Source organism: Macrobrachium rosenbergii, chromosome 59 (assembly GCF_040412425.1).
Source record: "Macrobrachium rosenbergii isolate ZJJX-2024 chromosome 59, ASM4041242v1, whole genome shotgun sequence".
Lineage (NCBI taxonomy): Eukaryota > Metazoa > Arthropoda > Malacostraca > Decapoda > Palaemonidae > Macrobrachium > Macrobrachium rosenbergii.
Genome location: NC_089799.1, coordinates 12,520,371 through 12,545,874, shown reverse-complemented (window position 1 = coordinate 12,545,874; position 25,504 = coordinate 12,520,371). Strand labels below are relative to the sequence as shown.

The following is a 25,504-nucleotide window of genomic DNA, read 5'->3' as shown; positions in this document are numbered from 1 at the left end:
AGTGTATGAATTTATAGGTTATACACACCATTAACAACTAGCATTGCACTTGTATTAAGTATGAATGATCGGGAGAAGGAAATTCTCGGCATCTAAAACTATATTTAGGTCGAGAAACTCTTTGTCACGTAGGGAAGTTTGTACCCTACCTAAAATAAAAGCTGCCACAATTTCACTCTGTGATACACGATACTGTTGCTACTTCATCTTTCTTTCGCTAGCAAGTTAGCCTAGGATGTATAAATTTTGCCTCGTTAAACCATGATGCTCCTATTAAATGAAATGAAAAAAGCAATGAATATTAGCTTCGCATCTACTTGGCGAAGCTGTGAATGGCGGACTTGCTCGCCAAATAGCGTACGAAAACCGCGCCGGGCAATAACCTTGTCATCTCTCATCTCTGTCACAGTACGTGGCTTTGCTAGTATATCTATTTTCCCAGGACGCTTACCTGGTTAATCTATCTATTCTTTCCAATGACGAATCTTTGCCTAAAATACATTATTTATGAATAATATTTCTTGTAAAAACATTTATGCACAGGTTGAGTTATTATGTCTACACTGGGTGCGGATGTGTGATATTAACATACTGTATTAAACTCTCCGTGTGAAAACATGCAGTGTTGCTTTATTAGCCCTACACTGGGTGCGGACTGGTGATACTGATTGTATTAACCTCTCAGTGCGTTGTGCTATTCTCTCATAAGTGTATAACGGGTCGCAACTAATAAAGAAATATCCCTTGAGAAGATGAAACTTATCAATGAAAGGTTTAACTGACCTTAGCACTAGACCGATACTACTGTAACATGCACAACTTTGCACTAGCCTATATCATTATTACCAATAAATATGAAAGCCACATTACTTACTGTCCTTTGGCTATGTGATTTCGTCTGCCTATATGTTTCCCCCCTTTCAGGATTTTAATTATAACTTATTTTTACTAACTTTTTTTTTTTAGTAAACTCGTCTGTCACTTCATCAAAAAGTGAGTGTCCAGTTCTCACGAACATTTTATTTTAACTGACATCAGGGCTAAGGATGACAGTCTTTCTTGTCCTTGTATACTTTTGTAGTTAGTGTTGATTCATTTTAAGTAGAAACAGTCCATTCTTTAGATCCATTTGTAACTGGTATGGTGACAACCACCTTCGCAATGTTACAAACCTCGGACAAAACCAGTTAAGTTGCATGCATTATTTCCATCTTATTGAAAACAGGCTTACCTCTGAACTCTGACGAACACAGTCAACAGTCCAATAACAAACACTGAAAGCACTACAACAGGCAAGAGCGGAGGAATTATCGAAATTACCTCTTAGAACCTCACTAACAAGTACCACTAAACAACAAGCTAATAACGCCTAGTGCATCAAGGTGAATTCGCAGGGCTGGAAGACCGTGACGTCACCAGTTTGCGCACGCACAATTATACTAAATAAAAAGCTGCCTACGAGCTTGGCAAAGGAGTTAGACCTACCTCACTGATTGATAGCCTCATCATAAACCTGTATTGTATTGTATTTAACTAAAAATGTAACAACTGTACGATTAAATGTGTAGTTTAAATGCTTGTTTAAGTATTTAACAGATTATTCATAGCATTATTTAAAGAAATCTTACATGCTGTAACGGCTACTAAAAACGCACAAAGTGCCGCAAACTTAGGAAGATCCTGAGGAGTTACCACCAATAGACCTATAATTTGAATCTCTAAACAATGATTTGAACTTGGGTTACAAGCATTAGTCCAGTAATTACTACGTACATAACCTCAAATAATAAGAAAAATATCATATATCTTGAATTCCGATACATTCACTGAGACTGGAGCAGACCCAAGCTCTCTCTGGCAGACCAATGATAACGTTTAGCACTTTAAAATATGCTGCTCACATTCGTTAGGTTTATGTAATTATTATGACAGACATGCTATGAACTCTTAATTTCTAGACTCTAACAACTTTCTCAATACATTTAAGAATGAGAAACAATGAATCCAAACTGGCTGTGAAATGACGAAATTATTCTGGCACGGCAGGATATGTCGTGAGCTAGGAAATCTGTAGCGCTATACAACCACCGCTTTCACTGAGGTTAAGAATTTACATAAGCTCACACGTACATACTGTAAAACTAACAATAAGTTTTCTCGCTGATAAAACAAGCCTTCAGGAGCAAATATATAATGAGAAAAAATGTGTAGAGGTTGGTGACTGTCAGCTGCTTAAGCGCACCCTTATTTCTCGAGGTTTTATTTGGATTCACACAAATTTGGCATAACATTTTATTGGTTTCGGTCTAGCTTAATGAGGAGAACGGCTTCATCAGAAAACCACTATGTGAATAGATTTCATATATTTTTGGAGTATGACTTGGTTCCAACTCCTTTTCTAACCAGTTTTATAAATTTTGTACGAACTTATTTGACATTTCATAAGCTGATTATAACGGAATTCAGGTAACGGTTTCCGACACTTTTAGCTTTTTATGGATTGAGCTTCCAGCCATTCGCGTTTACGTAGCAAAAGGAAAATGAAACATTTGAAATAATCATTTGAAATATTCAGCGCTATGCAAAAATGAATTAATTAAGAGTGCGAAGCCAAAAGTCTGAAGAAAAGTTAATGTCGATGAGCAGGTTTCCGGAATATTCAACACGAATTTTCAAAAGCTGAGAGGTATACGTAGAAGTCAACACCACAAAATATGAACTTTCAACAGAGCATCATCCGTTTAAACGGTTGCAGTTTGTGACGGTTGAAAACGGCATACCATGCCGAAAATGCACTGTAGCGTCTTAAAATTTTGCAATTGCTACACCGGTCCAAACTTGTTTTTATGATTGTTACTCATCTATAATTATTCGTTTATGAAACGTTTTCCCGTCACTATAGAAAACACGTAAAAATGCGGCGAAGTTTCTTCGGCGCAACAGAGTTTTCTATACAGAGTATAATCAAGGTCACAGAAAATAGATCTACCTTTCGGTGGTCTCGATATATTGCTGTATGAGTCGCGGTCCACGAAACTTTAACCACGGCCCGGTGATGGCTATCCTACAGCGTTGCCAGAGGCATGATTATGACTAACTTTAACCTCAAATAAAATAATAACTACCCAGTCTAGAGGGATGCAATTTGGTATGTTTGATGGGTGGAAGGTGGATGATCAACATAATAATTTGCAGCCCTCTAGCCTCAGTAGTTTTTAAGATATGAGGGCGGACAGAAAAAGTTTTTACAAAAAACTAAAAAGGCTAATGAATTTTCTTCAGCATGAAAATAATTTTATCGCGGAATGCTTAGAGTAGTTACTTCGAGGGAAGAGAAACAATAATGCACCGTATTCATATTTATGCCACCCAAGAAAACGAATCAGTCTGAAAAATAACAAATTTATGAGGTACATTTTTCATAAATGCATTTACATATCTATTTTAAGTACACAGGGAGATAACGAGATAGACAAATCTGCAAACCACATCGGTTCTATTTACAACCTGATCTTATGAGTCTAGGAGCAAGAATGGCGCTTCCCCTGCCAGGTAACCGTTCCGCAACGTCACTCCCTTTTATCACAGATCATCAATCACTCGCTTCACGTGCTTGGTTGGCACTTGCGGTCAGGATACCGGGATGTTTAATATTATCCTCTATGGCTCTCTAGAAGGAGCAACGACCCTATATTTCCTCTCATTTCTTCCTCTTCTTCGTCATTTCGTCTCTGATGTCAGGGTCGCCAGGTGGCGCTGATGTTTGCTAAGCACTTTCTGTGGAGCTCCCGTAAATGTGTCGTGTTGCGACATAATATAATAAGCACGAGTCATTCCAGTTATATTGTGAAAACGGGCATTCCTTATTGCACTACTGTACTACATTTGTTAGGCCTGTAAGTTATACATAATCGCCAAATACTTTGTATATACCGTTATTTAGGTCGTACATATTCACTATTTATTTGCTATTTATTTTAATGTAGCCTTTTTTTTTAACCGTGGAATGTTCCACACTGGCATTAAATAAATCTAGCCTGACTTTACAATAAAATTCGATATGACGAATATATTAATAATGATGCTTAATAACTGAGATAGGCCCCCTTTTTCCTTAATTGAAGCGTGTCTAGTACGAACTGTTATTTTCGATGGAGAACAAAATCAGATCTATAGCAAATACCAAAATATTTACTCTGAAAATATCGGCATTCTCTAATACACAAAATGACTAATTGCTCTGAACATATTCTGAACAGTATATCTAGATGCATTCATATCTTATTTTGCAATTGCAGTGCGTCATGATGTTATTGGCTAATTCATTCATAATATACTAGGGATTATTGTCATTTTATATCCGAATGATGACTTTTGATTAATGATAATAACCACTTCCGTTTCGAAATAAACGAACTGCTCTGAGCTAAAGTATGAAACTGACTTATGGTGCAAGGATCAATACCCAGACAAAACTAGAACATTTATATTTAGAAAGTTTATTAACCAGTATATACGTCACTGTAAGTCGTAATGATCAAAGCAAAATAGGAGGCTCCAAAAAAGAAAAAGACGTAAAACTCTAGACAAAGGCTAATATAATGTCAGATAGACTCTAAAGAGAGGTTATCAAGAACAGAACAACCTATCCACAGTGTAGAGAGTGACAGGTCTGTCTTGCATTACCATGCCAAGAGTAACTCAGTCACGTGAAGCATCCTTTGTATTTAGACTGTCATTTATGACAAAATACATATGCTTCATTCATATTCATTAATAGGTTTGCATTGATGGCGTGACATAGATGTGGATAGGTAAAAAGAAAACCTGTATGTTTGGCGCTAACACACACAAACACACACATACATTTACACAAAATTAACCTCTTTATATGGTTAAGCACCGATGTCTGATGCTTCACATCGACGCAGGGAGAAATGTACAGTTATTCTAGCCATACAACTGTTAAACCTTATAAGTTGTACACAGATTACTTAATAAAACACCTGTATTTAACTTTAAACATTCACTGCAATGCATGCTTAACTGAAGGATATTGAATCAATATGCGAAGTTATACATCTTCAAATGCATGCAACCTCATTTGCAACTACCAGACAATAGCAAGCTTTGTTTCTCTAAAGGGTAGGCCAGTTTGTTTTCCTGTTTGAATATGTGCGCCTAATGTGTGATTTGTAGCATTCTCGCCTGTCAAGCGGGAGGTCTCAAGTTCGATTCGTGGGCGAAGACGGGCAAATAGACATGTTCTGTTAAGAGCCCACTGTGCCTCTGAAGAATTAACATATTTATGTCCCTGGTTGTTAGGACACTATGGTGAGTGTAACCACTGTGAAAAAAAAAAAAAGTGCATGGCCAGCACTTCATCCCCAAAAAAATGACTTACTGAGAACTGAAATGTCCGTGTGGAATATATATATATATATATATATATATATATATATATATATATATATATATATATATATATATATATATATATATATATATATACATATATATTTCATGCTGCTCGTGTGAGGGTACACTGGATTACTAACAACATACAGAAACAGGAAACTAGGCCTACTAGTAGTAAGAAAGAAAAGAAGGGGTCATACCCACCTGCTATTTTTGTGACTACCCAGAGATATTTTTTTAACACTTGATGCTCTTGGCAGCTACGTGACAGAGGCTTTTGAGAAAGATCACTGCAAAGATGAATGAAATGTCACAAATTTAGATGAATGAGGAGACCTGGCTAAACAAGAGCTTGAGCTTCTTAGACTAATGGAACCTATGATAAAAAAGAAAGGAAGAAGGGAGAGATACAGTGAAAAGAGGAGTATAAAAATTTAAAATGGTGGACTGAGAGGTGGAGTGTAAGAATAAATGACACCAAAGTAGAGAACACATTTGACAGGATAACGGGACACGAATAGCTTTTAGTTCTGTCAACATCTTAGCGTAGGAGTACGCCAGTAAAGTTATTTGCCGTTTATTACTTGTCATTTTTCCTTAATGAATTACCTTCCCGTAACTACGCTGTTAGTGCTCACATTTAATGAATAATCTTAAACTGAATGTCCTTATCCTACACAATACATTCATACGTAACTACATTTCAGCACGTATATATATCCATCGGCAGAGGAAAGGCTAAAGATCACATTTATATATTTATTTAAAGGACACATATATGCATTTCATAGCTTCAATGCTTTAAGGTGTGATGAAAGAATTTTTGGAGCAAGATGGAACTAGGGCGAGAGACTTGATGTAAAATCTTTGTATTCAGCAAATAGTTTGATTCCTCAGCTATCTGCGCGAGAAGCTCAGCAATATTGCCGGTCAGGTGATCTCCGAAGCGTTGTGTATATTCGTGAGTACGTGCGTTACTTTGATCTAGATTATGCCAAAATCTGCCCTAAAAGTGAGTTTGATCGTTCATTAATGTGATAGAACTGCAGTTGTCCAGCCATAGCTTTGGAGTTGTTCCAGGCTTTGAAAATCGGCAGATAAGGTAGAGTCTCAGATCTCTGTTTTTATGGGAGAAAATTGAACTTGTGATTTTTACCATGACTTTCTGATCATTATGAACTTTTGAACTGGTGTGGGAGATTTAATGTGAATATTCATACCTCTTTTATATCATTATTTTGGTTATGTTACGTTTGCCATATATTGGCTATGCATTTTACACTTTCCATTATTGTGTTTTGCATTTCATATATTTTTGGGAGTTTTCTATCATGTTTAATTCTTTCGACAGATGTCTGTGGACTTGGGAGTTTGAGAAAAAGGACATGCAAGTCATTTGCAATGTCAATCTCTTTATGTGGTAGACTGTTTTTTTGACATGACTTTAGTTATTGATTTGGGGAGTATGTGTGATTTTGGGTATTTTCAGGCTATTAGCCATAATGAGACTTCTTTAATCAGAAGTGTTTGCAGTTTAGAGTTTGGTTATCTGACTCGATAATTCATTTATTATGCATTTTAATTTTTGCTTTGTTTTATTCATTTCTTGTTGGGTTATTTGAATAATAAACTATTTTTGTAGAAACGATTGTGTTTCTTTAAATAGTCCATTTAGTTGCTTTGTGAGAATGAGAGAGGTCAGGTAGATGAGCTGGAAAACGATGAGAGAGAGATTCGAGAGAGAGAGAGAGAGAGAGAGAGGGAAAAAAAATGTGAGTGTTATCATGGGTCAAATCTTTTCACGTCTTTTTCCTGAAGTAAGATCGCTAGATCACGCTACGTACACTTTCAAAAAAGTGTTGATTCTGTTCCTTGTAACATATTTTAGGTGTCTAGGTATGCTAGAAAGGTGTTAGTGTGCAAATTAACACTAATTTAACACGACATGTTTTTAAAAGAACGCACCCACTGCAAACAGTCTCAAGCAAAATCTCACAGCAATATAAATATTTTCCTCACATTCTTTAGGTACGTAATGGTTTATGCATAGAGGCGCATGCGCAAGAGTGGAAATATATCAGCTCAAGTCTTTGTTTACAAAAGTCTGTGGAAGGGGGAAAAGAAAGATCAAGCAGAATGCTTGCTTGATAAACTTTTAAATTTTGAGGTATATGGAGCCTCTACATTTATGAGAGAGAGAGAGAGAGAGAGAGAGAGAGAGGCACAAAATGTGGATGAAATACTCAGTATATTTTAGAGAGAGAGAGAGAGAGAGAGAGAGAGAGAGAGAGAGAGAGAGAGAGAGGCACAAAATGTGGACGAAATACTCAGTATATTTTAGAGAGAGAGAGAGAGAGAGAGAGAGAGAGAGAGAGAATATAAGATAAATACTTCATGATTAATCAGTTCTCAGCCAGATTCTGCATCCAACAAATTATTGCCATACTTTTGAAGTTATAAAAACATCCACAAATATCACCCCAGTCTACCTAATTTTTTTTTTTTTTTTTGCCTTGGCTCACGACTTAAGAGGAAATTCCTCCCTAATTATTCACTTCTTGAATATTGTATCTTCATATTTCTCATCCTTTGACTGTCCAGTCATATTATACTATATTAATTTTCATTTAAATATTTTTTTATTGCAGATGCCACCGAGGTGTATGTGCAGATGTTTCTTAATTCCTTCGGCTCGTTAAATGCAGCTAATATGGTAAGTTTTCATTTGAATTATTATTTAAATTATTACTTCAATTATTTTATCATCTATTTTCAATATCTATGAGAAGTTTGCAATGCCTAAACAAACGAATTTCCTTTGTATTGTTTAAGTACTGGGAATCTAAAGTGCAAATATAGTGGCTATGTGGATTTCTGTTGATATTCATAGATTTTACAAATGTTCCCCTTTCACTTGTTGAATGTTTTATTTCCCAGATCTATGAAAATACAGATACAAAATATAGATGGAAAACAAAGCAAAATATAATATGAACTGCACTGAATAATGAAGTTGTCTCAATTAATATTTTATGCAAAAATATTTTACTTAATTCTTTAGATTACATGAGGTAATTTACATACTTGAAAATCTTGAGCCCACAAATCCCAGATCTGTGAGATTACAAATATGATAACAGAAAATACAAAGTATAAAATATAAGCTTTACTGACTAAAGGAAAAATATCAATTACTGTCTTACGTAAAAGTGTTTTACTTAATCTTTTAGACTACCCGAGGTAATTTGATCTTAAATATTTGCCGAAAAAAAGTAAAAACAAATGACGTCATTTGTTTGGGTAAGATTGGGCAAAATAATATCCGGGTTCTCACGGCGAGGTGGACACAAACACAAGAGGAAATTCTCATCCGAATAAACGAGAGATTCTCATTCGTTCTGTCGAGGGCTGTCAAAATACACAAGACGCCAAAAGCCATCAACAATACTTAATCACGAGAGAAAGGAGAAGTATCTGGCAAAATTTGTATAAAGGTTACTGAAGAACTCTCGCGTTTCTATGAACTCTAAGAAAGATGTAAAAACAAAAAAAATAACAAGTAGAAAATGCGCCGAAGTTTCTTCGTCGCAGTCGAGTTTTCTGTATAGCGTATAATCAAGGCCACCGAAAATATATCTATCTTTCGGTGGTCTCGATGTAATGCTGTATGAGCCGCGGCCCTATGAAACTTTAATCACGGTCCGGTGGTGGCCTGGCCTACATCGTTGCCAGATGTACGATTATGGCTAACTTTAACCTTAAATGAAATCAAAACTACTGAGGCTAGAGGGCTGCAGTTTGGTATGTTTGATAATTGGAGGGTGGATGATCAACATACCAATTTGCAGCCCTCTAGCCTCAGTAGTTTTTAAGATCTGAGGGCGGACAGAAAAGTGCAGACAGAAAAGTGCAGACGGGCAGACAAAGCCGGCATAATAGTTTTTTTCAGGAAGCTAAAAATTCATTATAAGTTGAGCATTACCTTTATCTGATACCTTTATCTTATAAATGTGCATAAATCATTTTATCTTAAAGAAATAAACAAAATAGTTACAAAATGCGTATTACTTGTATTTTATAAATGTGGAGAAATAATTTTGTCATATAAAATAAAAAAAAAATCGTTATAAGTTGTGTATTACTTGTATCTTATAAATGTGGAGAAACTCATTGTCCTAGAAAATTTTAAAAAATCATTATAAGCTGCGTATTAGTTAAATCTTACAAATGTGGTGAAATCACTTTGTCTTAGAAAATTATAAAATAAAATTAAATAAATAAATAAATAAAATAAATTAAAAATCGTTATAAGTGGCATATTACTTGTATCTTACAAATATGAGAAATTATTTTTCTTACAAAATTGTAAAAAAAAATATCGTTATAAGCCGCATATTACTTGTACCTTATAAATGTAAAGGAATTATCTTGTCTTTCTACTTTCTTGTATCTTACAGATGATTCAAATAATTTTGTAATATACTGACAGCTGCTTTTTTAATTCAGTCCAAAAATTGAATTGTTTCGAGACACATGCAATGTTGCACGCCCTTTCGATATATTTCTTCCATTTCTCAACCAAACTGAATCACGTAATGAGTCTTTGAACCATAATGACAGAGAAGGCACAGAGATTGCAAAAGACACTTAGATAACAAAAAAAATCGGGTTTGTTTTCACTTGAAATCCAGAAAGGATGCAGAAAAAAATTTAAAATGGATGGGTTGTTTATACCATGAAACAGCAAATTCTGTTATTTTTATTAATGAACTGTACCTCAAAGCAATTACCATACGTTATTGCTTTTGTTTTCCAGATCAAAGTAAAATTTTTAAGCAAAAAAATATACTCTGGCTGATCATTACGACAGTTCATCGTTCAGCTGTATTGACAATATAATTCTATTATAGTATAGCATTTTAAATTCATACCTTCAGCCTGAGTACAAAATAAACCTGAAAATCAAAAGCAACACTAATATGCATTAGGCTGAGGTGGGGGAGGGGGGAGACGAGGTTTGCACGGGTATGGGCGCGGGGGGGGCGTTATTTGACTGAGAGGCTTACGTGAAAAAGTGTATTCACTATTCCAATAATCTCTCGCTGGAGATGAGTTTTCGAAAGGGTATGGGTACTGGAATAATGTCATGGGCCTCGACGAGGAACTCCCCACCCCCCGGAGGTATGAAACTCTCTCTCTCTCTCTCTCTCTCTCTCTCTCTCTCTCTCTCTCTCTCTCTCTCTCTCTCTCTCTCTCTCTCTCTCTCTTACCATTTCGATTTGCATTTATGATAAGGAGGAAGAAAAGGTTTAAAACAGTAGCACCACGCATAACTACGTATTTCTCTTTTAGTGCTCCTATCACATAATTTCTCTCTCTCTCTCTCTCTCTCTCTCTCTCTCTCTCTCTCTCTCTCTCTCTCTCTCTCAGATCCATGAAATCGTAAAAGCAAGGGCTACTGAGCCATAACTCTTGACCTTTGCATCTTCAAGGGAGGTCGTCTGTCTTCTGGCCAGGAGAGATGCCGTAAAAGTATTTTTATGGAGAAGCTCCTTACGGAGGAGCTTCTTACGGAGGAGCTCCTCACAGAGGAGCTCCTTACGGAGAAGCTCCTTACGGAGGAGCACCTTATGGTAAACCTCCTTATGGAGAAGTTCTTTACGGAGGAGCTCCTTACGGAGAAGCTCCCTATGGATTAATAGAAATATACATGATAAAGGAAAGAGAGAGAGAGAGAGAGAGAGATTTCAGAGAGAGAGAGAGAGAGAGAGAGAGAGAGAGAGAGAGTACTAATCCATGACAAAAGGTCATCCACGGTGTTTCTTTTTAGATCTTTTCTTTCTCACTGATTAATCAATTTATATAACTGCACATACACACACAAGATAGAGATATATAGAGAGAGATAGATAGAGAGAGAGAGAGGCATTTTTGCGTCTTTTTTATCTAATATTGCGCTAAATCGCACACCGATTAATCAATTTATATAACACACACACACATATATATACAAAACATTTTGAAAATAAGAAATATTGTTATATAAAAAACTTTTGAAAGTAAAGATATAGTGATACTTCGCTACGTTTCTCAATCTGTCTGAAAATAAATAAAAAAGACGGCGATGAATTTATAATTACCAGGAACTTCCAGGAAGACACAATGAAACTTATAGTCTTCGCAGGAATAAAAAGAAAATTTAACAACATTACATACTTTATATGTTATCGATAACATCGTATAATTTATCGATAACATTATACATTTTGTAAATTAATTTAAGTTAGATATTACAGTAAGTTGCTATATATAGAAATGTATTACCTTAACAAAATGATAACCACTTCGGAAATGTTAACCAGCTCAAAGAAATATCTTCAGAATTCTGAAAAATTCCCTTCAGCTAAGAGTTTCGACTCAAACAAAAATCTTGATCTACTTAACAAAAAGCATCGCGCCGAAAGCTGCGCGTATTATACCTGTCAGCTGTCAAGCCTCACCCGCCGAAAACCTAACGTATGCGCCCCAACCCCTTCCTGATGCTATTTACGGCCGCTGAAACCTGGCAGCTTCAAGCAAATGCACTTAAAACATTTCTGGATCTACGTTGGACCGACTGGCTAATGGAGTTAGGCTGTTATTTTACTTATTTGAAAATAACAAAAGTGTAAATAAGCATACAGTCCTTTCCTTTTTTTATTCAAAATTTTATTAAAAAAAGAAACAAAGAAATACATCAACAGCGATTAATAGGATTATGGTCTTTCCCATTTGTTTATTCAAAATTTTAGAAAAAAAGAAACGAAGAAATACTTCAACCTTGATTGGTAAAAATATGGCGTTTCCCCTTTTGTTTATTCAAAATTTTATCAGAAAAAAAGAAACAAAGAAATATTTCAACGGTGATGTTTTCCATTTTATAACCAAGCTTCAGAATTCTGTCTCTGCTTGCGTTTTCCCCATTACCTATATTCTTCCATCTTTCAAGAGGCGGATCTATAGCTTCTTATGGGATATTTCTTTCTCCAGTCATTAGAATTCTTTCAGTCTATGGCCAGATAAGTGGGTTAGCTTCACCGTCTCATTGGCATCATATTTTCTGAGAAAGAATGCATCCTATTCCTGTTTTCATTTTCTTTAGTGGCTGAGATAGATCTGTGACTGTTTGTCTGTCTGTGGCCGTTCCGAATGCAAAAATGTTTCTTTAACTGTTATAGTACAGGTTAATGAAATCTCTATAATTTATTCTAGATTACCTCGTCGAGTATTAATATGGACATGAATTATATGGATAAAGAAAGGGATAAATGATGAACACTTTTAGAAGCAAAAAATAATGGAGAAGAAAATTCCCTACTGAGTTATTTTTTTTTTAAGTTTCATTAACCTTACGAGGTCAAGATTAAGATTAAAATCAAACTTTTTCATAGAAATTAAAAATATTGCTACTGCACTGAATTTTATTAAGTAGATACCCTTGTAAATAGTTCGCAAATTTTAATATTCTAATTTTATATAACACTATTACTCCGCGTCAGGGCTGAGATAATCTCAAAGAAAAAAAACTTGATACGAGACAAACGTAGAGAGATACAGTGAGGTAGATGATAATATCTCGATTAATGAACTGTGAAGAGTATGCGAGTGTTTTTGTGATTCTCACGGAGGATTAACTCTCTCTCTCTCTCTCTCTCTCTCTCTCTCTCTCTCTCTCTCTCTCTCTCTCTCTCTCTCTCTCTCTCTCTCTCTCTCTCTCTCTCTCTCCTTACAGATATCCAGTAATCTCCCTCTCCTCCCTTCAGATATCCATTAATCTCCCTCTCCTCCCTTCAGATATCCAGTAATCTCTCTCTCTCTCTCTCTCTCTCTCTCCTTCAGATATCCAGTAATCTCTCTCTCTCTCTCTCCCCTTCAGATATCCAGCTCTCTCTCTCTCTCTCTCTCTCTCTCTCTCTCTCTCTCTCTTCAGATATCCAGTATCTCTCTCTCTCTCTCTCTCTCTCTCTCTCTCTTTCTCCCCTTCAGATATCCAGTAATCTCTCTCTCTCTCTTTTCAGATATCCAGTAATCTCTCTCTCTCTCTCCTTCAGATATCCAGTAATCTCTCTCTCTCTCTCTCTCTCTCTCTCTCTCTCTCTCTCTCTCTCTCTCTCTCTCTTTCAGATATCCAGTGATCTCTCTCTCTCTCTCTCTCTCCCTTCAGATCTCCAGTAATCTCTCTCTCTCTCCTTCAGATATCCAGTAATCTCTCTCTCTCTCTCTCTTTCTCTGTCTGTCTCCCCTTTAGATACCCAGTAATCTCTCTCTCTCACCCCTTCAGATATTCAGTAATCTCTCTCTCTCTCTCTCTCCCCTTCAGACATCCAGTAATCACTCTCTCTCTCTCCCCTTCAGATATCCAGTAACCTTTCCCCTCTCTCTCTCTCTCTCTCTCTCTCTCTCTCTCTCTCTCTCTCTCTCTCTCACTCCCTTCAGTTATCCATTAATAAAGAATTAAGCGGAAATTTCCTTCTGGTTTTCTTAAAACATATTAAACACCAAATTGGCGAATAACAGATCAACGAAATTGATAAACAGGTTAGGTTTTTAATATGAAAAAAGAGCAGAAGACAATAAAGTGCACATCTAAACTAATAATTAAATGGGACAATAAAAATAAATTACACCGCAACCGTTCATAAGAATAGTGAATAACTGGTATAAAGAACTAATAGAAAAACATTCAAGAGAAACTGAGTAAAGAAAATGACAAATAGTAAGTGAGGCAAAAAAAAAAAATTACATCTCTTAACTGATGTTTAGATTAAGAAATAACAAGAGCTCCTATCCCCAATCCCCGTTCCTTCCCCTCCTCTCCCCTCCCCCCACAAACAATGGATAAAATGCCTCCATTAACTCAGGTTAAATATATAAAAACAACAGAGGAACGCAGCCAAATGACAAAAGGTCTCCCGACAGAGCCAGACAACATAATTAAGTTGTGAAAGCAACCACAGAACAAGAAGGAAGTGTCCAAGGAAAGCAGCAAATCAGTAAGGTTGATTTTGCTTTTGGGAATTGTAAAGCAAAGCTCTGCTGAAAGTACAAAAAAGAAGAGAGACATGTAAAGAAAAGAATAAGCAATGCAGTTAAAAAGAAAAGAATATTTATGTATATATATGTATGTATGTATGTATTAACAGGATATTGTATATTAATATTAGATTTTATACACACACACACACACACACACACATATATATATATATATATATATATATATATGTATATATATATGTATATATATTATATATATATATATTATAATATTATATATATAAATATATATATATATATATGTATGTATATACATATATATATATAATATATATATATATATATATATATATATATATAAATATATATATATATATATATATATATATATATATATATATATATATATGTATGTATATACACATATACATATATATACGTATATATATACATATACATAGTATATATATATATATATATATATATATATATATATATATATGATATTATCACTTTTGTACGTGATTCATTTTACCACACATTATTTTTCATGGTATATATATATATATATATATATATATATATATATATATATATATATATATATATATATATATACCAGAACTAAATGCCAGTCTACTGGTATGAATTGTTTATTTAACTCCAATACGGAAAGCATTATAATGACAGTGAACAACAAAGAGAGAAATCATAATTTTACTTTGCCAACTGAAAAAAAGCTGGAGAACTGAATAGCAAATGAGTATGAAGATTGCTTTATCTATGAACGTAGATTTCTTAACCCTCACGCAGTTAAGCGAACTTTGAGCTGATTAAGTGCAAGCTAACATTGTAAAATGTAGGTCAAAGGCAAAATTAGGAAAGCCCAAAAGTTGCACAAACCTACGGCTATTTCATACTACCTTTCATTCCTGTTCTTCTTTGTCCTCATGTTTATAATGCGCAAGTGAACGATTAACTTTCGCAGTCACAAGCCTAAATCTGAACAAAATGGTAGTAACTTGTAAAGATGTTCAGTCAGGGTAAAATTCCTCAGGTTAATGACAGGAATTACTATATAATAGCATTGATAATTATCGATTGTAATCAGTGGCAGCAAAGCAAGTGAAGTTATTGATTATAGACGGTGCACTTCATAACAAAATAATAACATGTAATTAATGGCAATGATAACAGAATAGATAATGGCAGCAGTAAATTTAAAATATGTAAAGCCAATAGAGGTACCAAAGCAAAGTTATTATATAATCACGAAATAAAGATGATTGAATTACTTGCTTTTTCCTTGTGAAAAACAGGGCACTCAGTGATAGTAACTTGAAGTATAGCGCAGCTAATAATCAACAGGTCTCGTTCAAGTTAATAAAATGAAATACCAGTAATTTTCTTGTTTCACGATTACAGCAAAAATTAGGGTACTCAAGCACTGCTAATAAACAGGATAATGAAAATAATCAAAATAATGTATCGTTAAAGTTAATGAAATGAGATAACAGCAATTCTTTCATGTCAGGATTATAGCAAAAAATAAGGCACATAATGATAGCTACTGGAAGTATAGTAAAACTGTTAATCAACAAAAATTACCAATAAATAGGATAACAAAACTAATTAAAGTAGAGTGTCATTAAAGTGAAAAAAATTAAATAGTAATTCTTTTATTTCAGGATTACAGCATCGACGTTTTCCTGAGGCAATCCTGGCTCGACCATCGCTTGAATTTCGCGAAAGCAAATGGCGCCAACAGGAGCAGAATTACTATCAACGATCCTGTTGTAAGTATTTCGGTTGTGAATATTAGATAGGAGAATTATTATTATTATTATTATTATTATTATTATTATTATTATTATTATTATTATTATTATCGGTGGAGATTTCTTCAACATTTTAGTGACTCATGCTATCATTACATTTTTATAGGATTATTATTATTATTATTATTATTATTATTATTATTATTATTGGTGGAGATTTCTTTAACATTTTAGTGACTCATGCTATCATTACATTTTTATGGATTATTATTATTATTATTATTATTATTATTATTATTATTATTATTATTATTATTATTATTATTATTATTATTATTACTGATTGAGATTTCTTCACCATTTTAGTGACATGCAATTATTAGATTTTTGTGGATTATTAATATTATTTATTTATTTATTATTATTACTATTATTATTATTATTAATATTATTATTATTATTATTATTATTATTATTATTATTATTATTATTATTATTATTATTATTATAGAATAGACACCGCTTTAATACGCTGCTAATATATTTCTCTTTGCCGAAATATAAACACCGGCCAATTATTGTCCAATAATGACTTGGAAGATTGAGAAGAATCAATATAAATAAACTGTTAATGGGAGAAGGGCTTCTTCTTCTTCTTCTTCTTCTTTTTCTTCTTCTTCTTCTTCTTTCTTAGAACAGAAAGTCTACAAGTGGGGAGAGAGAGTAATGTAATGTAAAAGTTTAATAAAATACAAATAATAGCAAATAACTAAGTAATGCAAACTGAAAAAAATATTAGATATATGCATACGAAATTATTACCCGAGTAATTCAAAGAAAGCTAATAATAATAATAATAATAATAATAATAATAATAATAATAATAATAATAATAATAATAATAATAATAATAATAAGGGAGAAGATCTTCTCTGAGGGCAGTAGCGTTGAAAATTATAGCTTTTTCCAAATTAAATGCCGTGGAAACAGCTATAATAATAATAATAATAATAATAATAATAATAATAATAATAATAATAATAATAATAATAATAATAATAATAAATGTAATCTCTACATCTTTAAGCAGAAAAAACTAGGGAAGTAATTGTTCATGAAACTGCATAAAACAATAAACATAGACATTACAAATTCATCTTCGTCCTCAAAATAGTACAGTGAAATTTTTAGTCTAGAAAGAAAAAGAAAAAGTTTAAATTGTTTAGTGTCTGTTTGTTTATTCCCATAAAAATTCCTCTAAGCTCTTTGATGTTTTGGACCGTAAACAAATGCTTACATTTGCTGTCAGAGTCGTATCATTTTCAGTTGAGTATTTTAATCAAGACTGCCTAATAAATATAAAAACAGTATAAAAAAAGTACAACATGTGACATGGTTAAGATTAAAATACCAGAGGCTCACATCCATTAAATTAAACTGTTCAAGTTCGGCCATGACTTTTTCGTCGCAAAAAAAAAATTAAAAATAAAATAAAATAAAATAAAATAAAATGTGAAACTGAATCCCAATGGAAAAAGAATTGTCTTATTTAAACACCGGTTTCCTTAGCAAATGGTCGTTGTTCAAAGCTATTATTTCGTTTATATACTATTTCTGTGATAACTGCTTCCATTTGTTTGCCATCTTTTGTGACAAATTGTCCATGTCACAATCATGTTATTTTCATATGCAATTTAACTTCACTAAAGACTACCACCCGTGAAAAATTTTTATTTTCATTTGAGAACCATTACTACAGTAGAAGCCCTCTTCCTCTTAGCGAAATCTTTCACTGTCGCAGAGTTCCATGAAAAAATATTCATTAAATTATGTCAACGGAATTACAAACTATAACGCTGTCTCCTGAGATGAAAATACAGTAATCTCATTTACCAGTCTTTGCCGTAGTGGGCCCATAATCATATTATTTTCTTGTCTTTGAATTCCACGTTTTCCTGCAAATGCAATTTTCTCACGATCAAGAAAAGCGAGGAAGACAACCAATGTAATTATAATAACAGTAAATATAAAATAAATGTGGCTACACCAACCTTTTGAGTGTTATGTTTATGGTAAAATGGAAGAAGAGGCTTTAACTATATCCTTTTCCACTCAAAGAAGGAAGGATATCGTTAGTGTGCGTGGTCCCAAAGTGTGTTTGGCAAAAAAGGTGTTCTTGCAGTCTCTCAGTTCTTCATTCAAATGCCAGCCTCTGTACATTAGAAAGCAGAAAGAGACGAGGCATTAATCATCAATAAAAAAAAAACTCATACTGGCATGAGTCTTAAAATGGAGAAACAAATCCTTAGTTATGTGACTTTCCAAATTATGTTTTGAAATAAAAAACTATACAGAGAGCTTTCTAGAATCTGTACAATTTTTATATTCCCAATTTTGAAAAAGGGGAATCGTGCAGGTTCTGGAAGTTCTCGTTACAGCTTTATTTTTAAATACATTTGTGCAGTTACATAACTGGGGATGTGTTTCTCTATTAATCGTAATATTTGGATTACCTTAAAGGCTTCCGTGGACAAAAGAATACATTTAAGCCTTATGAACCACCCAGGGTAAGGAATCAGAAATACAATTGGCTCCTTTATTTAAATGATTGGTTCCTTTAATTAAATTATTGGTTCCTTCAATTAAATAAGTAGCAAAAGTCCCTGTTCTGCTGAAAATGTAAATATCTTCCATCTAAAAATTCAATTAGCGTTTTCACCTGCCATTCTCTCTCTCTCTCTCTCTCTGTATCTCTCATCAGGTGCAGGGCAGAATCTGGAAACCAGACACGTTCTTTAACAACGTGAAGGATGCGGAAATCCACCGGGTCACCATGAACAACGTTCTGCTACGACTGAACGCGACAGGACACGTTCTTTACAGCATGAGGTGCGTTCGTTGTTTTCCCCGAATCGAATCGATTCTTGCAAATCAAAATGGAGGGAGGAAAAAAATTCAGCTTTGTCATAGTTTCGTTTGAGAGAAAGTAATGTTGACGTTCCCAAATTATTAATAATGACCTATGATTAGTTGTTCTTGCAATGACAGTGAAAGTCGCTTTGATGCAAGAAAGGTCTGCCTTGAATTAATATAAAGTTTTGAGGTTTACGGGCAATAATATTAAATTAGCACACATTCAAATAGTGCATTCAATCGAGCACAGAATTCATTACCAGTAGCAAATAATTTTACCTTTTTCTATTATTTTATTGGATACCTTCAATTGCTCCTTAAATTGCAATAGTATATTAAGCTAAGTGCTACAACTGATTTTTAAAAAATATATAAAAAAAGGAAGGTGACTAAATACGGAAGTAAGTTTTAATATAAAAATGGTTCGACGTTCATTCCAATAACGTCAAAATAATACCAGATGGCAATTAACAAATATAATCTTTTATCGGATCTACGATAAGGAGACTTAGGCTATTTCCAGATACTGGTGACAGATTCTCAGCTCTCTCGTGTGGAGAAAGTTCCCAGAATCCCTTGCTATCGATACTAAGTAAATATCATTAAAAGTACCTTCAGGCTAGTCAGTTAATTTCAGTTAAACCCCTTTCATCTCCTAAAATCTTCCGTGCGGAGAAATTTCCCAGAATTCCTTGCTGCAGATACTAAGCATATGTCATTCAAAGTCTCTTCAGGCTGGTCAGCCAATTACAGGTAATCAACTAATTACAGTTAATACCCTTTTATCTCTTAGAAATCCACGGCAGTGGCTACCATCTTTTCACAATTTTCATGCTTTAATTTTCATATTATTATTTCAGGAAAGTTTGGAGGAAAATATAGACTATTATTTTCTCATCTAAATGTGAGTCTGATGTACACTGAAACTAAAATATTATTCATGTGAAGAGTAATGGTATCACTGCAATATTTAAGGTAATTTTTGAGAAGTGAAATATTTAAATGAGCAGCCGAATGCGCACCGGAGTTCTTTCACCACCCGCTGAATTAATCATGGTTTTCCATACTGAGTTTCCTATTATCAAACTACTTCCTTTCTTTTCTCACTTTTCAAGTACACATGACAGAATTTTCAAGTTCAGATCATAGTAATGTAAGGATTACAATGTGTTTAATGACTGAATAATTTAGATGTAATCATAATCAAAGGATAACTGTATTTTCTCCTGTCTTTGGCTACAGAAATGTACATTACTTAACTATGAATATGGGTCCTTGCTAAACTCCAAATATATCTGAAGGCTTTTCTTGTATATTATCTGACATTTAGATCTGATGAATGAAAACTAGTACATTGGTAGTCATTTGTCTTGCACAAATAGGAAGTCCTCCATATATGCATTTAAGCTTAGGTAATACTACCTTTTCCAGAACTTTTATGACAATAATTATTCATGTAAGACTAAGCCACTTTTATTTTTTTATTTATCAGATATCACTCTGAGTGAAAGAAGTTTTTTTTTCCAAAAACACAAAACTTACATTTTTCTTTTGAATGTTGTGAGAATCACCAGTGTCATAATAATGCGTGAAATTTTTATGTTATTCTATTCATTTACAGGTGTCTGCAATTCCACGTAATGGAGAAGAACGTACTTTCATTTTATTTCATGGTTAATTTTTCTTTTGTTTGACTTCACAAAACAACTTTTATTTTGTAAGATAAAGAGGCATTCCTTTGACTGAATCTTTTTCATTGAACAGGAAAGATGATCTTCTTTTGAAGCTGGTTTTCAGAATTCAGATGGAGTCGGCATCAATCGAATTAGTTTTGAATTCTACCAAACGGAACTTGTTAAAACAGCACACAAACATGGAAGAGCAAAGGCTCCTCACAAACAATGCAGTATTTCACCAGTGTCAATCAGGCATAATCCTTTTATACATCATTGGAGGTACAGATAACATACAAAATCAGCGAGAGTATCTCGTATCAACAGTAATTAGCGTCAGGCTAGATTTATAAGACGATTACCATTATACGTACAAACATTAACTCCTCGCAAATAACAGCGCTATATGAAAGTCACCTACATAATTATATAATCTGTTTTCACCTAAAGAACCAAGAAGACTACCGAAAAATATACAGAGGAGTATGAGCATGAAGAATACAGAAAAAATATACAAAGGAGTATATGTATGCATGCAAACCCATTCGCCTAATGAAAAAGATGATATTTCACTTGGTTTTGCTAATTATTTTATTTTCAAATAATTCAGATCATCGCTTAAAGTTATATTTTATTTGCTTATCAGCACTTTTCCTCATACATAAAAAAAAGTTTCTTGGGTTATACAGCGAACTTATGAACGCTTTAGGCGTCACGCCATAAAATCCATACAATAACTTTCGTTATTTAGTCAGAAATTTCTACCCCACTCCGGGATAGAACGCAGGGCCTCTCGTATGAGAGACAAGGACGCTATTTTGATTAATCGGAAAATATAACATTTTAGTTCCAAAGATTCAATGTCTGTTCAAATGCAGAAATTCAGATTTTAAACTAAAAATATCTCAGATTATAAACTAACATAGCGGACCATTCCTTGGCCATTATTTCATTAACGTTAAAATGTTCTAACTCCTTTCATATGGGAAAAGAATTCAGGAGTCAAAACTTTACGGAGCGAGAGCTCGTGCTGGCATTAGGCCTGCTGAATATAGAAGAAATTCCTACTGTTATTAATGCCTGTTATTTTCGTTGCATTGTCACACATTAATTCTGAGTAGCACTGAATTTTTCTGACTTAATGGTAGGCCTATATCTCGTTTCTTGAGGTAGGCGTAAATGGAATTATTCAAATTTCCTCTTAGTGACCTAGTCGATATTTGGTACTTTCGCTGACCAAAGAGTCTTATAAGATAAGGGCTACGCTATTTGTTTTAAGACTGCTATTACAACGTCAGTCCAGTTCATGTTGTTGTTTGATCTTTCACAAAAATGATAGGGACTCCACCAGGATTACTATACTTTCATATAAGATCGGAGATAAAACCTCCTCTAATATACATAAGGACTACGCTATTTGTTTTAAGACACCTATTACAACATCAGTCTGGCACAAGTACTTGTTCGATCTTTCATAAAAATGATAGACTCCACTAGGATTATTATGCTTTTATATAAGATCAGATATAAAACCTCCATACTAACAAGTTTAAATATTCAAAACATTACGTCACTTTACATACAAACGCTTTAGTTTGAACACAAAACAAACCATATCATTCCAAATGGTTACATACTTCATTCACAAGAAACTACATACAAGTTTAGCCTTTAATGCTTCTCTCATGATCTAGGGATAACTAATGCCTTTCTGTATTTCCTGTTACCTTCTGTTATGTCTTTCAAAGGAACACTATATTCTTTGGGGGTCTGAATTTTGAGTCAATGGCCCCTGTGGGCTTGTTCCATATGAATAGGGCTCATCTTCTGAACTAATTTATAATAGCAGTAATGATGTACTAATGCCCATTTCATCCTTCAATGAAAAACCAAAGTATTCTAGTTGCATTGGGAATGCAGATAACATTTGACAGGACACCTCGTGACATTACAGGATCACCCTCAAGCTGTCATGCAACTTGCAACTTGAGCACTTTCCATTTGACCAGCAAGTGTGCGGAGTGATCCTCGCCTCTTGTAAGTAAACCATTCCTTTGCAGGAGCCCTCTTCTCTTACTTCTGCCATTGACGTCCCTCCCCTTTCCTCCCTTTTCAGTTTCTCCTATTCCTTGTTTGTGAAATATGTATTTCCATAACTAAGTCTCTTACACCTCTCCCTATTTCACTCTTCATGTTGGTGTATTTTATTGAAATGACTAAATCTACAGGTTATGTCAGTGATACAACTTTGCTGCCGACTCAGCAAGATCAATTTCGTTTTCCTTCTGCCTTGTCTTAATGGATGGTTTTCAGCCTTCATTTTCATACCAATAAAATGCACCTAGTCATAACAATGTCATAGTGACACTGTTTCACCTTTTTTCCCCCCTTTCTCGTAGAAAGCTAAAGACTTCCTCTCTTGGTTCCTAGCAGAGTATTGATCAGTAATGTATACAGCAGTGTCTACGTTGTCTAAATTTTTCTTGACGTGTCTATCGTAAAATATAAAAAAAAAAGATTAGTACTATAATCTGCGTATGTATTTGAAGTAGCTGTAAAATAGCACCCATTCACAAAAAAAAATAAAATGATCTGAAGGTAGGCTGACTGCCAAAATGCCACCTTGTACTAATCAATGTACTATAGATAGAGTCTGTGTGGTATTAACAATGACCCTATAAGTGGAATACAAAAAATAACTTGCTACATTTTATCAAAGTTGGTAATTAAGGTACCAAAACACCAAGATGAACGGTAAGATTAGCAATTACTGGCAAAACGGTAAGATATATTTTATCTGCAAGTATTAAACAGTTCACTACCTGAAATCACATACTAAAAATATCAGTTTCAAAGGGCGGTATAATATATATATATACATATATATATATATATATATATATATATATATATATATATATATATATATATATATATATATATATATATATATGATAGTTTTGTCACATGATTTTTATAGTCTAAGTTATTAAGCCACACATACCCCACAACATAAAATACACTTTTACCCAGTAATGATACCCACAGGGAATGATATGTTATTGAATCTAACCTGGGCAAGATTTTGAGATTCGAACCCGTGCCTTTTGAATCTGATACAGACAATGATTTATGCATCCAGCCATCAACAGCGATACAAACTGATTTTGACCCTGACATTAATATATATACCGCATTCTGGCTCTGTGCTTTGAATGTAAATCAGCCCAAATACACCACGACAGCCAAGTGCTAGGTCCGTGACTCGTGGCTAATTCATGATAATTTTGTCATCTATTCACACTGGGTTTTTTTTATACTTCTGTTCATTAGAAAACGGTTACAAAACAAACATAATAGCTTTAAAAGTAAACGTATTGAATTCACGAGGCTCTGAGATCCGGTTTTATCGGAAGAGGAAAAGCATTTCAGCAGCACTCTTAGTCGGTGCACAGCTTTTAAAAACTCTGGGACACACAAGGCTCCATTGCACAAATTTCCTGTCACGTATCCGGGCCAACTTCAGATTGTCTGGCATTCTGTAAAGTATCAAGAAAGCTGAAACATAAAGGAGCAGACAGATAAAGTTGGCAATCAACTGTTGTTGGGCTTTTCTGGAAATCTTGAAATTCCTGCTGGACATTTGGATGTTTCAGCTATCGCTCTGAAGCAGTGACACAATGACCAAGAATTTCTGGGACAGCAGAAACGATGGGGCATTCAAAGTCAATAAAGACTGGAGTCTCAAGTGTTTGGAGTCCTGTGGTGGTAAGTCAACCAGACTCGGAATGATCTAGTTTGCCAAAATATTGTCGATGTAATGAACATCACCTGAAAATTTAATGGCTTTTTGGTCTTGAAGGCTGTAAACCAGACCTTCAAGATCACATAAAAATCTGGGAAATCGAATAGATAATGAACAACTGATGCAACACTGAACTTTTGGTGTTACTGGGTGGATGTCGAGAAAAAATGGTAAGTCTAACCATTATTAGATTATTAACACTAAGAAAACAGTATCATCCATTGCTAATCTTAATTTTAAAGAAATGTGAACATTCAAAATATAGATATTCTCCAAAAGAATATATACCTTGGGCTTCGATAGCAATCTGTTGACGCAACACAAAAGCGATAAAGCAAACACTAAAGAAAGCTCTTTCTAAAGAACGATCGTATCTCATGTTTTCATCTCCATATCAGGACATTAAGATTGTCAAGTTGTCTTTCCTGGTTTGACAATACAAATATATATATATATATATATATATATATATATATATATATATATATATATATATACGTGCTCAGATATATTAATTAATGGATAGAGGTATGGAAGTCTATGAGCCAGGAAATACGTGAACCGAGGATGGAATAATTTATGTCTGTCACTGAAGAGTAATTGCAGAAACTGATAAAAGACTGATGAAAGTGCTTGTAACGGAAAATGCTGAACGTAAGGTCAGATTGCGAGAGTAAATTAAAGATGAAAAGATGGAATGACGAAGGCTGGTAAAGAGAGTAGAAGAATGGAACTTGTGCGCAAGTATTGTATTTTGTATGCAGTGTATATGTGAACAAGAGAAGCTAAAAGTAATAGAGCACAGATTCGATGATGTGGTAAAATATTTAGCCTAAGTGACAAAAAAGGAGCAGGGTATTTTCAGAGAGAGAGAGAGAGAG

At 34.1% G+C, this 25,504-nt stretch overlaps 1 protein-coding gene and 1 long non-coding RNA gene across 5 annotated transcripts in view; one reads left to right on the top strand and one right to left on the bottom strand.

Moving 5' to 3' along the window:
• The window catches only part of LOC136837775 (uncharacterized), a 117,024-nt gene extending 115,574 nt beyond the window's left edge, over positions 1–1,450 (bottom strand). The window contains exon 1 of the long non-coding RNA XR_010852763.1: positions 1,232–1,450. This is a non-coding gene — a long non-coding RNA (uncharacterized lncRNA). The remainder of the gene's footprint in view (positions 1–1,231) is intronic.
• Positions 1–25,504, top strand: part of LOC136837774 (glycine receptor subunit alpha-3-like) — a 154,471-nt gene that overhangs the window by 107,623 nt on the left and 21,344 nt on the right. For 2 of the 4 annotated variants that reach the window (XM_067102706.1, XM_067102704.1), the window contains exons 4-7: positions 8,067–8,131; positions 16,143–16,250; positions 18,994–19,121; positions 22,773–22,855. In XM_067102706.1, the coding sequence (XP_066958807.1) occupies positions 8,067–8,131; positions 16,143–16,250; positions 18,994–19,121; positions 22,773–22,855 (384 nt within the window). The remainder of the gene's footprint in view (positions 1–8,066; positions 8,132–16,142; positions 16,251–18,993; positions 19,122–22,772; positions 22,856–25,504) is intronic. The other 2 variants (XM_067102703.1, XM_067102705.1) reach the window with 1 other exon arrangement.